The sequence below is a fragment of the Pongo abelii genome, chromosome 5, assembly GCF_028885655.2.
Source record: "Pongo abelii isolate AG06213 chromosome 5, NHGRI_mPonAbe1-v2.0_pri, whole genome shotgun sequence".
Taxonomy (NCBI): domain Eukaryota; kingdom Metazoa; phylum Chordata; class Mammalia; order Primates; family Hominidae; genus Pongo; species Pongo abelii.
Genome location: NC_071990.2, coordinates 111,722,285 through 111,737,381, shown reverse-complemented (window position 1 = coordinate 111,737,381; position 15,097 = coordinate 111,722,285). Strand labels below are relative to the sequence as shown.

General features: G+C 39.3%; 1 protein-coding gene across 25 annotated transcripts in view; it reads left to right on the top strand.

The window, feature by feature from the left end:
• CDK19 (cyclin dependent kinase 19) overlaps positions 1-14,462 on the top strand; it is a 212,297-nt gene extending 197,835 nt beyond the window's left edge. For 19 of the 25 annotated variants that reach the window (XM_054558010.2, XM_063725254.1, XM_054558014.2 and 16 more), the window contains 6 exons: positions 1,073-1,145; positions 1,522-1,619; positions 2,269-2,347; positions 3,067-3,333; positions 6,577-6,694; positions 9,773-14,462. In XM_054558010.2, the coding sequence (XP_054413985.1) occupies positions 1,073-1,145; positions 1,522-1,619; positions 2,269-2,347; positions 3,067-3,333; positions 6,577-6,694; positions 9,773-9,969 (832 nt within the window). In that variant the 3' untranslated portion in view covers positions 9,970-14,462. The remainder of the gene's footprint in view (positions 1-1,072; positions 1,146-1,521; positions 1,620-2,268; positions 2,348-3,066; positions 3,334-6,576; positions 6,695-9,772) is intronic. The other 6 variants (XM_002817241.6, XM_063725256.1, XM_009242150.4 and 3 more) reach the window with 2 other exon arrangements.
• Positions 14,463-15,097: the final 635 nt, after the last annotated feature.

Below are 15,097 nucleotides of genomic sequence, written 5' to 3'. Positions count from 1 at the left end.
CCCACCTCCCTATCCACATCCCTTCCAGAGAGTAAACTCTGAGTGCTCTGCATTTGGGTTTATTATCCCCACAATTTTTATTATAGTTCTAGTCCACATGTATATGTATCTCTGAAAGTTATTGTTTGGTTTATTGTCTTTCAACTTTTTATAAATGGTAACATATTACGTGTTTTCTTCTGCAACTTGCTTTTTCTCCTCACTCAACCTTGCATATTCATTTTTACTGTTGTGTAACATTCCATTCTGTGAATGTATAAAAATGTACCCATTTTTCAGTTGATGGACATTTGGATTGTCTATATATATATAATATATAATATAATATATATTATATATAATATAATATATATTTAAATATATAATATATATTTTATATATATATTTAAATATATATTATATATAATATAATATATATTTAAATATTTATATATTTTATATATATATTTAAATATATATTATATATATTTTATATATATTTAAATATATATTATATATTATATATATTTAAATATATATATTTTATATATATTATATATATTTTATATATATATTTAAATATATATTATATATATTTTATATATATATTTAAATATATATTATATATATTTTATATATATATTTAAATATATATTATATATATTTTATATATATATTTAAATATATATTATATATATTTTAATATATATATATATTTTGGCCATTACTAAAAGGCTGCTAAGAACATTTTTATCCCTGTATCCTGATATACATGTACAAAAGCATCTCTTTGACTCAGGTATGTGCCTAGAAATGGAGTTGCTAGGTCATAGGCTATACACATTTTCAACACTAATGGTTACTGCATAACTGTTTTCCAAAGGGATTGTAACAGTATAAACTCTCATGTTGTGTGTGACAGTTCCTATTTCTTCACACATTTGCTAATATTTGGTAATGTGTTCCTTCTTATTCAGAAAAAACAATGGCTTAAACACATACCTTATAGGAAAGCCAATCTTGGAGCTTATCATTAAAAAAAATCAGTTGGATGAGTGTTCCCAGTGATGTGTGACTGTGTGTGTCCTTGCAGGTATGCCAACAGTAGCCTGATAAAGTACATGGAGAAACACAAGGTCAAGCCTGACAGCAAAGTGTTCCTCTTGGTAGGTGCTTCTCTCCCATACTGAAATCTGATTCTCAGCACAAATCGTGCCTTCTATTACTCAACTAGTCCTCCTCTTTAGAAACAAAAGAAATTAGTGGATGCTGGGGTAAAATTAAGTATTTTTTTGTTGAGATGTCACCCTTGTCTTTCAGCCTTCACTTTAAATGATTTATCAGCAGAAAATGAACTTTATAAGGGCTTTAATGCTGATGATTTCTGCCAGTTTCACATAAAAGTATGTAGTATGCATAATCTGCAGTGAGCTATACAAAATGTATTTTATATTAATCCTGTTACACAGTAATACAAAAGACAAGGTGTTGACTTGTAAATAACCTTTTCATGTGCTGTACATTTCCTGTGTGTCACTCTAGCTTCAGAAACTCCTGACCATGGATCCAACCAAGAGAATTACCTCGGAGCAAGCTCTGCAGGATCCCTATTTTCAGGAGGACCCTTTGCCAACATTAGAGTACGTATCCCGTCTTTTCTGTGTCCTTTGCTCCAGGCTGAGGAGGCCGCATGGTGGTTGAAAGCAAGGGAAGCACTTGCTACTGAAGTATTTAACTTTTTCAGTGATACCACCTAAAGACTGCTCAAGAGCAAGCTTCCACCTTTTGAAACAGACAAAGCTGTAGAGAGGGATGAATGAAAACAAGTACTTTAGGAACGACCATTTTTCAGTTTTACAGATGAAAACTAAAGCTGAGAAGAGATAAGACCTTTACAGACCAATTGGCCAGATCAGAAATTCAGCCAAACCAGTAGGCAACAGAAGTTAATCTGTCTTCCAGAGCATGTCCACTGCACTACAAAACCTCTCTACTCCTTCATCCTTCTTACCCCCAAGTGTAGACTTTGTGTTTTCATCTATAAGAGGTACAGTTTTTCTTGTTAAGGCAAATACAAATTAAGTTATTTTTGGTGCTAATGAAGTTAGTATAGAGAAACTTCTGTGTCCTATATGTCACCTAGCTAGCAGCAGTCAAGATTTGAACACTAGCCGCAGATGAAGAGTAGGAAATAAGTGAAGAAAAACAAATTGGAATTTTAAATTAACAAGGTAATGATATTACAGATTTTTAGATCATGATATGTTTTTTCTTTTTAATGATTTTTAGTGTATTTGCCGGCTGCCAGATTCCATACCCCAAACGAGAATTCCTGAATGAAGATGATCCTGAAGAAAAAGGTGACAAGGTATAAACTGCATGGTATACTTTCACTTCCAAAGAGCGAGGGAGGCAAAAAGATAGTTTAGGTATCGTTCCATAATTCCTATACATTTAACTACCTTTTCTAATATTTAATTAAATTTGAATGTATCTTATTTTCTGTGGAAGTTTGGGGATTGTAAAGGTACCTTGAAGTTTGAAGTATGACCAGCTCACAGATAACTGAGCTTCCGGTGTGTGTCACAGCCAGTTCTACTCCTGGATTCCCACTTCTTGCTCTTTCTGTTTGTTTGGTGTCACTACCACCCCTTTATGCAGGATGGCTTTTGCTAGCATCACTCTGTTCTTTCCTCTTAACTGGATATATTGGCTCACTCTCCAGACTGCTCTGCCTTTCCAGAATCATGATTGAAAAGATTTCTTATAGCTGTTTTTTAATGAGCTATAAGAAATGTATTTCTGATGTGCCTGTGGCCTTCAGTGAGATGTCTGTGACTGATTTGGAGGATCACTGTGCAACCTAAATGAACTTCAGGGAAAGAGTCCTGTTTGGGGCTCGGCGCCTTGCCCTTTGGGAACACTGTGTTCCCTGGCTGCTGCATTCTCCAGTCCTCCCCATCACTCTAGTGTCCCACATAGATTGCTCCCCCAGGTTGGTCAGCAGCCACATGTGCATATCAAATAATTAAAGAAAGCTCCTGTTAATTTGGTTTCATACCAAGCTTGCTTTTTTCCCCTTAAAAGAATCAGCAACAGCAGCAGAACCAGCATCAGCAGCCCACAGCCCCTCCACAGCAGGCAGCAGCCCCTGCACAGGCGCCCCCGCCACAGCAGAACAGCACCCAGACCAATGGGACCACAGGTGGGGCTGGGGCCGGGGTCGGGGGCACCGGAGCAGGGTTGCAGCACAGCCAGGACTCCAGCCTGAACCAGGTGCCTCCAAACAAGAAGCCACGGCTAGGGCCTTCAGGCGCAAACTCAGGCGGACCTGTGATGCCCTCGGATTATCAGGTACTCCCCGAATGTCTAATGTTCATATGCTTTATGAAGTGGGGAAAAGATTTATCCTAGATCCTTTTAGAGTTAAGTAATACTTAATTTAACTCTTACATTTGACTCTGCAATCCTGTTTCTAGGGCATTCTATGAAGAGAAAGATTTTCATCATATTTCATGTAATTGTAAGATATCTCATATTCTGACTTGTTTATCCTGACACCCTGAGGAGAGGAAGGTAGGGAGGCCAATGCCCCCATCCTTAAAGAAAATTTCATCATTTTACCCTTACAGCTGCCTTAGCAGTTTTGGTGTATCAGAAAAAGATACGTAGATATGCAGTTGAAAAGGGAAGGGGAGTGGTGTCTTACTTTGGCCAAAATTAATTGCATTTTTTAGAAAGATATGCTCTTTCTGGGAGGAAGTAGCTACATAGATAAAGAAGAGAAGGGAGCTAAGACTGAGGCTTCTCCGAAATAACTGTTAAGTCTCATTAGAAATAATTTTGAGACTAGAAAATACTTTTTGTTATTCAGATAAAAAGAGAACACCAATTGCAGTACTAATTCAGGAAATTAAATGAGCTAAGTCTAAGGATTGGTATTTGGAGAGAGAGGTAAAGATACCCATTGTGATAACCATGGGAAATTTTGGAAAAAAAATTTTTTTCAAGGTAGTAACAAGTTAAGAAAACATCTAGGAAGAAGGGAAAACTTAAGTTTTTTGTTTGTTTGTTTTGTTTTAAGTTTAGAACCACAGTCCCTCCGGGAACTCTTGCAGATGAGTGCATAGGATAGAGATAATAGAAAACAAAACCTCTGGCAAGGGAACCATAAACTCACTGATAAGGAACTGCAATAAAGAGAAACTTTAACAAGAAAGACATAACAAATAGCTGCATAAACTGCCTTCACATTTTGAATAGCTCAACAAACTAATGTGTTTCCACACAACTACTTCTCTGAAAAACTTCTCTTCAGAATATCCCTGCAAGCAGAAGAGGACCTAATACTTCCACTTGGTTCCAATTAAACAAATTGAGGCTTCAGTTTGATCTACTAAAAACAGCTTGCTAGCTGGGTAGTAGCACGAGCATATTTGAATTTTGTTATAAAATCTGTTTCCCCTCAGTTATATGAGCAACAAATACTTACTATATACCGGTTCATCTTTGTGTGTCTGCTTGAATTATATTAACCTGTGTTAAAAAATAATAATAATTTGCCTAAACACTTGTTAAAGTTGGTAAGGCAGACTTTCTTCAAGGCGGGGCCATGGCAGTGCATAAAGGGACCACTGCAACAGGGGCTGGCAGTTGGGGAGGAAGACTGGATTCAATTCAAACTCCCATATGACAAGTGGAGAGGTATAGCCAAAGAGCAGGGTGGGGATCAGTGGATGGAAAGTTACCAAGAGGAAACATCCAGGATAAAAGGTTTCTGGCTAAACAGACTGCATAGTATTAGGCTGAAGGGAGGCCTGGGTACATAAGCTCTTAAAGGTGGGGGATTTTTGCCAAGCCAATTTAGCAAGATTCTTGCTCTAACAGGATTCTTCAAGGACAGAGGAAAGCCCAAGGTGAGGCCTAGTCAAGCAGAAGACTCACAGAGCTCCCTCCAACACAACCCTGTAAAACTTCCCTCCAGCCTCTTTGCAGACAACACCTCCTCTACTCTGCTGCCCCAGGCAACAACATGTTTTCATACCTTCTGTAATAAACCTGCCTCTCTTTACCCAAAATCATCTTGGTTAAAACCTTGACCGCCTGAGAGCAGCCTGACTGCAGTTTTTGTCAAAGGAAAGAGTCTTTGTCACCCAATTACAGTCAATTATAGACAGATTACTGTATTTCTTTTTTTTCCCCAAATTCAAAAATTCTTTGAAATGCTTTTCTATGTCCATATTGTTCTGTTGACTTAAAAATAAACCTTTCATAGCTGAGTCCCGATGTCTGTGGAAAAAAATAATAAACCTTCCAACATATCTATTAAATGAATAGATACAGCTATTCATTTAATAGAGAGACTGTCATGAGGGGCAGTCAGGTGTCCCATTACGCAGAACTTGCAACTCATACACCATCTAGGGGCCAAGGGAAAAACTTTCACTCTCTGAAAGTTCGCTGAAAAATCAACTCACAAAAGGCAGGTTAATTGGAGAAAATGTCATGGGTGCGACTAGCTAGGGCCAGTGTCTCAGGCAGTCAAGGTTTTTACTAAGACAGTTCTGCGTAAAGAAAGGCAGATTTATTACAGAATGTATGAAAACATGTTGTTGCAACAGACAGCACAACAGAGAAGGGGCTGTCTGCAAAGAGCAGGGGCTGGAAGGAAGTTTTACAGGGTCTTGCGGGAGGGAGCTATGTGCCAAATGAGTTCATTGTGCCCATCAGTTGTTTGTGACTAGCAGTGTCTCAGAACAATTGTTCATTGTTTTTCCCCACCTGGAGCCCCTTCCTCCTTGTTGCTTACTTATCAGGACAGAAAGGCATACAACTTTGATACCAGTGGGCTGAGGGAGGTCCCCAAATGCTGGTGGGACCTCGACCCCACCCTGTGTCCAGGCTCCTAACACCATCGGGAGAAGGAATTAAAGGATGAATCAAAAATAGCAAAAGTATGGAGATTTATTGCAGAGGGAAAAGTACACGACTCAAGAAAGGGGAGTGTGGGTATATGCAAGAGAGAATCTGGCTGGGGACAGTGGCTCATGCCTGTAATCTCAACACTTTGGGAGGCTGAGGCGGGTAGACCACCTGAAGTCAGGAGTTCAAGACCATCCTGGCCAACATGGCAAAACCTCGTCTCTACTAAAAATATAAAAATTAGCCGGTTGTGGTGGTGCAAGCCTGTAATCCCAGCTACTTGGGAGGCTGAGGCAGGATAATTGCTTGAACCTGGGAGGCAGAGGTGCAGTGAGCTGAGATCGCACCACGGCACTCCAGCCTGGGTGACAGAGTGAGACTCCATCTGAAAAAAAATAAATGAATAGAGAGTCATGCAGTCTGGTTTGGGTTTCTATCTTTATGGGTTTCTTTAACCAAAGGGTGGAATATTCATGAAAATTCCTGGAAAAAGGTGGAGATTTCTTGGAACTGTGGTGCCACCCATTTTTGTGCCAAATATGGATGTTCTTGGAACTGTCATGGTGCTGGTGAGTGTGTGATTTAGTATGTTAATGAGCATATAGTGATGTCCTAGGTTTTTAAGCAGAAATTCAAAGTGTGTTTCATGTAGTCTTTTTTTTTTTTTTGAGACAGAGTCTCACTCTGTCACCCAGGCTGGAGTGCAGTGACGTGATCTTGGCTCACTACAACCTCCTCCTCCCGGGTTCAAGTGATTCTCATGCCTCAGCCTCCCAAGTAGCTGAGACTACAGGCATGTACCACCACTCCTGGCTAATTTGTGTGTGTGTGTGTGTGTGTGTGTGTGTGTGTGTGTGTGTGTGTGTGTGTACATATATTTTTTATTATTTTTTTTTTTAAGTAAAGACAGGGTTTCGCCATGTTGGTCAGGCTGGTCTCAAACTCCTGACCTCAAGTCATCCACCTTCCTTGGCCTCCTAAAGTGTTGGGACTACAGGCATGAGCCACTGTGCCCGGCCAGAAATTGTCCATTTTTATGGTTTAGGGTCAAGAAAGTGTGGACAGCCATGTAGAAACATGATTGGACAGAAAGGGTATGATCTGATGCTAATAGACTGAGGGGGAGACCCAGCATGGCCTGTCTAGGTTCCTGTTGGTCTCTCTGAGCATGCATTCCTGCCACTGGGTGTGGGGCAGGACCCCCTCTGGGACAGGAGTCTCATGACCTACAGTCAGACAGGGTATGCCAGATCATTTCTTCATGGCCAGTTTTTACACAGAAAGGTAGGGGGAAGTTAGAGTAATATTTTTAGGTTTCACAGCTGGTGTTGGGGAAGTGGGGTTCTGGTTTCTATAGCCTGCCTTAGGGAAGGGGAATTCTAGTTTCTATGGCTGGCTCTGGGGAGAATGGGACTGTGAGACAAGAGGGCATGAAAAGGTCAGAGAAAAACTTTTGCTCCTGAGGCCTTCATTTTGGGGTATTGTTTTCTGTGCCCCAACAGATCCATTAGTAGAGTTTCAAGGCTTTTGAGCTGTTTCATCAATGTATTGTAAGCAAGTACAATTAGCACTTTGAAAAGCGGGACATTGGCTTATTTTCTGTCTAAAAAACCCCTTGTCATTAAAAAAGCTATGTTACAGCACATTAGATTCTTACATGTTTGCATTATATTTTAGGGCAAAATTGCCCCAAATAACGTATGAGTTGAAAGAACATTTTTCATAATAAACTTCAAAATAAAACACGTAATTAAAATTTAAAGACTTCTGTAACCAGTGTAACTATTCAGTTGTGTAACTTAGGAAGGAGCAAAACTGAGTTTTGTTTTGTTTTTTGTTTTTTTTTTTTTTGAGATGGAGTCTCCCTCTGTTGCCCAGGCTAGAGAGAAGTGGCGCCAATCTTGACTCACTACAACTTCTGCCTCCTGGGTTCAAGCAATTCTCCTGCCTCAGCCTCCCGAGTAGCTGGAATTACAGGGACCCACCACCATGCTCGGCTAATTTTTGTATTTTTAGTAGAGATGGGGTTTCACCATGTTGGCCAGACTGGTCTTGAACTCCTGACCTCAGGTGATCTGCCCAGCTCAGCCTCCCAAAGTGCTGGGATTACAGGTGTGAGCCACTGTGCCCAGCCACAACTGAGTTGCTTTTAACCAAAACTACCTTAGTGCCCTGTTATCTTGGACCAGATATTCCAAGTCCAGTTTGGCAGCCTTTGAGCACTGAGCAGGAGGACCTTGCTGATCTGTTCTTTCCTAACCCCCCAGTGCTACCTCAAGATCATTTACATTTTTAACCCAAAGTGTAACCACCCGACAGGTTCTTCTTGCCCTCTGCCCAGATAGAGCCAATTTATCAAGACAGGAATTTCAATAGAGAAAGAGTTTAATACACATAGGGCCAGCTAAATGGGACATCAGAGTTTTATTATCAGCCTCCTCAAAAATTTGGAGGCTAGGATTTTTCAAAGATACTTTGATGGGCAGGGGTCTAGGGAATGACTACTGCTGCTTGGTTGGGGATGCAATCAAAGGGGTGTGAAAAATGGTCTTCCTTTGCTGAGTCCACTTCTGGGTGGGGGCCACAGGACTGGTTGAGTCGTGAGTCTCAGTCTGGGTGGAGTCATCCGAAATGCAAAAGTCTGAAAAGCCTTCTGAAAAGGTTGACAATAGTGATGTTATTTAAGGAGTAATTGGGGAGTAGCCAATTGACCTCTAGAACAATGACTGGTAATTGTTTAACTGCACCTACATCTTAGCAGAATTCAGGCCTCTCTCATAATCCTAAACTTGTGGCCTTTTAGTAGTTTTATAAAGGCAGTTTAGTTTTGGGATGGGCTATTGTCATTTAAACTATAAACTAAATTTCTCCCAAAGTTACCTTGGCCCATGCCCAGGAGTGACCAAGAACAGTTTGGAGGTTAAAGGCAAGATCGAGTGGGTTAAATCAGATCTCTTTCACTGTCATAATTTTCTCGCTGTTTAATTTTTGCTAAGGAAGTTTAAAAAGTAATAGCTTTATTACATATATTCTTTCCCACTTTGCTTACAAGAAAAACCAGCCTTCTGAATATAGCCAAAGATACTACTTCCAGCTATGCTTGTCTCTTACATACTGTTCTTATTCTATAGATGATTTTTCCTTTTACACATTTTTTTTTTTTTGTATTTGCGTTAGGTACTATGAAGATGAAGGTTTCATTTAATGTGATAAAAATATATTGAATTGAAATGCATTTTTTATCTTCTCTTGAGGACAATCATATGTGAAAATTGCTTTATTCTAAATGTTACCTGAAGTTTATAAAACCCACATGTTGCTGCCACACCCCACCTAATCTTAATCTTGCCTTACTTTGTCTTGTAGGTAGAACTCCTGATACCCCTAGCTTCTACCTCTGAAAACCCTTTGCTCTAAAATAATGATTTCTTAATCACAGCTTTGTTATTTATAATGGGAAAAATAATAGCATGTCAGTATACATTATGAATACTATTGATTTCAGTATGCCAAATTGATTATTCTTGTTTGCATGTCTCAGTTATGCAAACAATTAAGTTACACCCCAGAATTGGAATAAAGAGAAGAGGGTCCACTGAAATTTCCCCTTTTCCTTTCTTTCCAGTGTAGCTTATCTCCCACAAAAATCTAGCCAAATTTCATGCCTGCCAGAATGTGTGGTTACAGTGGTGGCAAACTGTGATTTCAAATAAGCAAAATGTGTTAACAACTTAAGTTGCTGTCAGCTATGTGTGTCTGAACCAGGAGCCTAATGATGAAAACAGCTTATATCTCTATCCTACTGTGATGAGCATCTTGGGTCATCCTCTTCCTCCATCAGTAATTCCCTTTTCCTGTTTCCTTCTCCTAGCACTCCAGTTCTCGCCTGAATTACCAAAGCAGCGTTCAGGGATCCTCTCAGTCCCAGAGCACACTTGGCTACTCTTCCTCGTCTCAGCAGAGCTCACAGTACCACCCATCTCACCAGGCCCACCGGTACTGACCAGCTCCCGTTGGGCCAGGCCAGCCCAGCCCAGAGCACAGGCTCCAGCAATATGTCTGCATTGAAAAGAACCAAAAAAAATGCAAACTATGATGCCATTTAAAACTCGTACACGTGGGAGGAAAACCTTATATACTGAGCATTTTGCAGGACTGATATCTCTTCTTTATTGACTTAAAGAAGATTCTTGTGAAGTTTCCCCGGCACCCTTTCCCTGCATGTGTTCCATTGTGACTTCTCTGATAAAGCGTCTGATCTAATCCCAGCACTTCTGTAACCTTCAGCATTTTTTTGAAGGATTTCCTGGTGCACCTTTCTCATGCTGTAGCAATCACTATGGTTTATCTTTTCAAAGCTCTTTTAATAGGATTTTAATGTTTTAGAAACAGGATTCCAGTGGTGTATAGTTTTATACTTCATGAACTGATTTAGCAACACAGGTAAAAATGCACCTTTTAAAGCACTACGTTTTCACAGACAATAACTGTTCTGCTCATGGAAGTCTTAAACAGAAACTGTTGCTGTCCCAAAGTACTTTACTATTACGTTCTTATTTATCTAGTTTCAGGGAAGGTCTAATAAAAAGGCAAGCGGTGGGACAGAGGGAACCTACAACCAAAAACTGCCTAGATCTTTGCAGTTACTGTGCTTTATGCTATGAAGAACTGAAGTATGTGGTAATTTTTATATAATCATTCATATGGAACTGAGTTCCCAGCATCATCTTATTCTGAATAGCATTCAGTAATTAAGAATTATAATTTTAACCTTCATGTAGCTAAGTCTACCTTAAGGGTTTCAAGAGCTTTGATGAAATACAGTCTCGATGGCCCACACCAAAACGCTGAAGAGAGTAACAACTGTACTAGGATTTCTTTAAGGAGTAATTTTGATCAAAAGACATGTTACTTTCCTTTGAAGGAAAAGTTTTTAGTGTGTATTGTACATAAAGTCGGCTTCTCTAAAGAACCATTGGTTTCTTCATATCTGGGTCTGCGTGAGTAACTTTCTTGCATAATCAAGGTTACTCAAGTAGAAGCCTGCAAATTAATCTGCTTTTAAAATAAAGAGCAGTGTTCTCCATTTGTATTTGTATTAGGTATAGAGTGACTATTTTTAAAGCATGTTAAAAATTTAGGTTTTATTCATGTTTAAAGTATGTATTATGTATGCCTAATTTTGCTGTTGTTACTGAAACTTAATTCTATCAAGAATCTTTTTCATTGCACTGAATGATTTCTTTTGCCCCTAGGAGAAAACTTAATAATTGTGCCTAAAAACTGTGGGCGGATAGTATAAGACTATACTAGACAAAGTGAATATTTGCATTTCCATGATCTATGAATTAGTGGCTGAGTTCTTTCTTAGCTGCTTTAAGGAGCCCCTCACTCCCCAGAGTCAAAAGGAAATGTAAAAACTTAGAGCTCCTATTGTAAGGTCAGGGGCAAGAAATTTGTGTTCTTCTGAATGCTACTAGCAGCACCAGCCTTGTTTTAAATGTTTTCTTGAGCTAGAAGAAATAGCTGATTATTGTATATGCAAATTACATGCATTTTTAAAAACTATTCTTTCTGAACTTATCTACCTGGTTATGATACTCTGGGTCCATACACAAGTAAAATAAGATTAGACAGAAGCCAGTATACATTTTGCACTATTGATGTGATACTGTAGCCAGCCAGGACCTTACTGATCTCAGCATAATAATGCTCACTAATAATGAAGTCTGCATAGTGACACTCATCAAGACTGAAGATGAAGCAGGTTACATGCTCCATTGGAAGGAGTTTCTGATAGTTTCCTGCTGTTTTACCCCTTCCATTTTTTAAAATAAGAAATTAGCAGCCCTCTGCATAATGTAGCTGCCTATATGCAGTTTTATCCTGTGCCCTAAAGCCTCACTGTCCAGAGCTGTTGGTCATCAGATGTTCATTGCACCCTCACCATGTGCCCAGTGCCCTGCTGGGTAGAGAACACAGAGGACAGGGCATACTTCTTGTCCTTAAGGAGCTTGTGATCTGTGACAGTAAGCCCTCCTGGGATGTCTGTGCCATGTGATTGACTTACAAGTGAAACTTTTATAATATGAAGGTCTTTTTGTTTACTTCTAAACCTACTTGGGTAGTTACTATCCCCAAATCTGTTCTGTAAATAATATTACGGAAGGGTTTCTATGTCAGTCTACCTTAGAGAAAGCCAGTGATTCAGTATCACAAAAGGCATCGATGTATCTTTGAAATGTTCACAGCAGCCTTTTAACAACTGGGTGGTCCTTGTAGGCAGAACATGCTCTCCTAAGTGGTTGTAGGAAATTGCAAGGAAAGTAGAAGCTCTGTTCATGCTCTCAAGGAGATTACCTTTAATAAAAGAAGACAAACCCAAATAGATATGTAACCCAAAATACTATGCCCCTTAATACTTTATAAGCAGCATTGTTAAATAGTTCGCTTATACATTCACAGAACTACCCTGCTTTCCTTGTATATAATGACTTTTGCTGGCAGAACTGAAATATAAACTGTAAGGGGATTTCGTCAGTTGCTCCCAGTATACAATATCCTCCAGGACATAGCCAGAAATCTCCATTCCACACGTGACTGGGTTCCTATCCCTGCACTGGTATTGGCTCTTTTCTCCTCTTTCCTTGCCTCAGGGTTAGTGCTACCCACTGATTCCCTTTACCCTTAGTAATAATTTTGGATCATTTTCTTTCTCTTTAAAGGGGAACAAAGCCTTTTTTTTTTTTGAGACGGAGTGTTGCTCTGTCACCGAAGCTGGAGTGCAGTGGCACGATCTTGGCTCACTCCAACCTCCACCTTCCAGGTTCAAGTGATTCTCCTGCCTCAGCCTCCCAAGTAGCTGGGACTACAGGCACGCACCACCACGTCTGGCTAATTTTTGTATTTTTAGTAGAGATGGGGTTTCACCCTATTGGTCAGGCTGGTCTTGAACTCCTCACCTCAGGTGATCCGCCTGCCTCGGCCTCCCGAAGTGCTGAGATTACAGGTGTGAGCCACCGCACCCGGTTGGGAACAAAGCCTTTTTAACACAACGTAAGGGCCCTCAAACTGTGGGACCTCTAAGGAGACCTTTGAAGCTTTTTGAGGGCAAACTTTACCTTTGTGGTCCCCAAATGACTGCATTTCTCTTTCAAATTTATTAGATACTGTTGTGTCCCCCAAGGGTACAGGAGGGGCATCCCTCAGCCTATGGGAACACCCAAACTAGGAGGGGTTATTGGCAGGAAGGAATGAATCCAAGTGAAGGCTTTCTGCTCTTCGTGTTACAAACCAGTTTCAGAGTTAGCTTTCTGGGGAGGTGTGTGTTTGTGAAAGGAATTCAAGTGTTGCAGGACAGATGAACTCAAGATAAGGTAGCTTTGGCAGCAGGGCCGATACTATGAGGCTGAAACAATCCTTGTGATGAAGTAGATCATGCAGTGACATACAAAGACCAAGGATTATGTATATTTTTATATCTCTGTGGTTTTGAAACTTTAGTACTTAGAATTTTGGCCTTCTGCACTACTCTTTTGCTCTTACGAACATAATGGACTCTTAAGAATGGAAAGGGATGACATTTACCTATGTGTGCTGCCTCATTCCTGGTGAAGCAACTGCTACTTGTTCTCTATGCCTCTAAAATGATGCTGTTTTCTCTGCTAAAGGTAAAAGAAAAGAAAAAAATAGTTGGAGAATAAGACATGCAACTTGATGTGCTTTTGAGTAAATTTATGCAGCAGAAACTATAAAATGAAGGAAGAATTCTATGGAAATTACAAGTCCAAAACTCTATGATGATGTCTTCCTAGGGAGTAGAGAAAGGCAGTGAAATGGCAGTTAGACCAACAGAGGCTTGAAGGATTCAAGTACAAGTAATATTTTATATAAAACATAGCAGTTTAGGTCCCCATAATCCTCAGAAATAGTCACAAGTATCTTATAACAAAGTTCATTGTTTTAGGGTTTTTAAAATATGTGTTGTACCTAAGGCCATACTTACTCTTCTATGCTATCACTGCAAAGGGGTGATATGTATGTACTATATGAAAAAAAACCCTTAATGCACTGTTATCTCCTAAATATTTAGTAAATTAATACTATTTAATTTTTTTAAAGATTTGTCTGTGTAGACACTAAAAGTATTACACAAAATCTGGACTGAAGGTGTCCTTTTTAACAACAATTTAAAGTACTTTTTATATATGTTATGTAGTATATCCTTTCTAAACTGCCTAGTTTGTATATTCCTATAATTCCTATTTGTGAAGTGTACCTGTTCTTGTCTCTTTTTTCAGTCATTTGCTGCACGCATCCCCCTTTATATGGTTATAGAGATGACTGTAGCTTTTCGTGCTCCACTATGAGGTTTGTGCTCAGAGCCACTGCACCCCAGCGAGGCCTGCTCCATGGAGTACAGGATGAGCTACTGCTTTGGAGCAAGGGTTTCCTGCTTTTGAGTTGACCTGACTTCCTTCTTGAAATGACTGTTAAAACTAAAATAAATTACATTGCATTTATTTTATATTCTTGGTTGAAATAAAATTTAATTGACTTTGCTTCTGTGTGGATTTTTTAAATATAAAAAAATCTTATAATAAGGTTTAGTGGCTGGACACAGTGGCTCATGCCTGTAATCTCAGCACTTCGGGAGGCTGAGGTAGAAGGATTGCTTAAGGCCAGGAGTTTGAGACCTGACTGGACAACATAGCGAGACCCCATCTAGCATTAAAATTTTATCTGTGTGCCTACAAGCTTTTATAATTACACTTGTCCTGCAGAGAGATGAAGTCTTTCTGTGAGTTTTAATATGTTATTTTGTTCAGGATGCTATGATGTCATAATACTGCAAAGCAAGCAAGGCTTGCAAATACCTCATAAGTAAAATTGCAGATTTTTATACATCTTTAGGAGAAACATCTTTTTAAAAAAATATAAATGAGAATTAGAAAAAGACTAATAAGCATTTTGTGGATGGGGTTGGATTGGGAGTTTCTTGTTTTATAAGAGCACTCTGTGGTACCTGGCTGCTCTTTCTATAATTTGTTTGATGAATCTTCTATGGTTGTTACTCCAATATCCAAAGGCATCACAGAGTGAACTGAACAATGTTAAAGTGGCATAAATACAGAGCTTTCATTTCTATTTAAAATAATCACATCCCACTTGGCTGCTTCTCTTTTTGGCACAGATT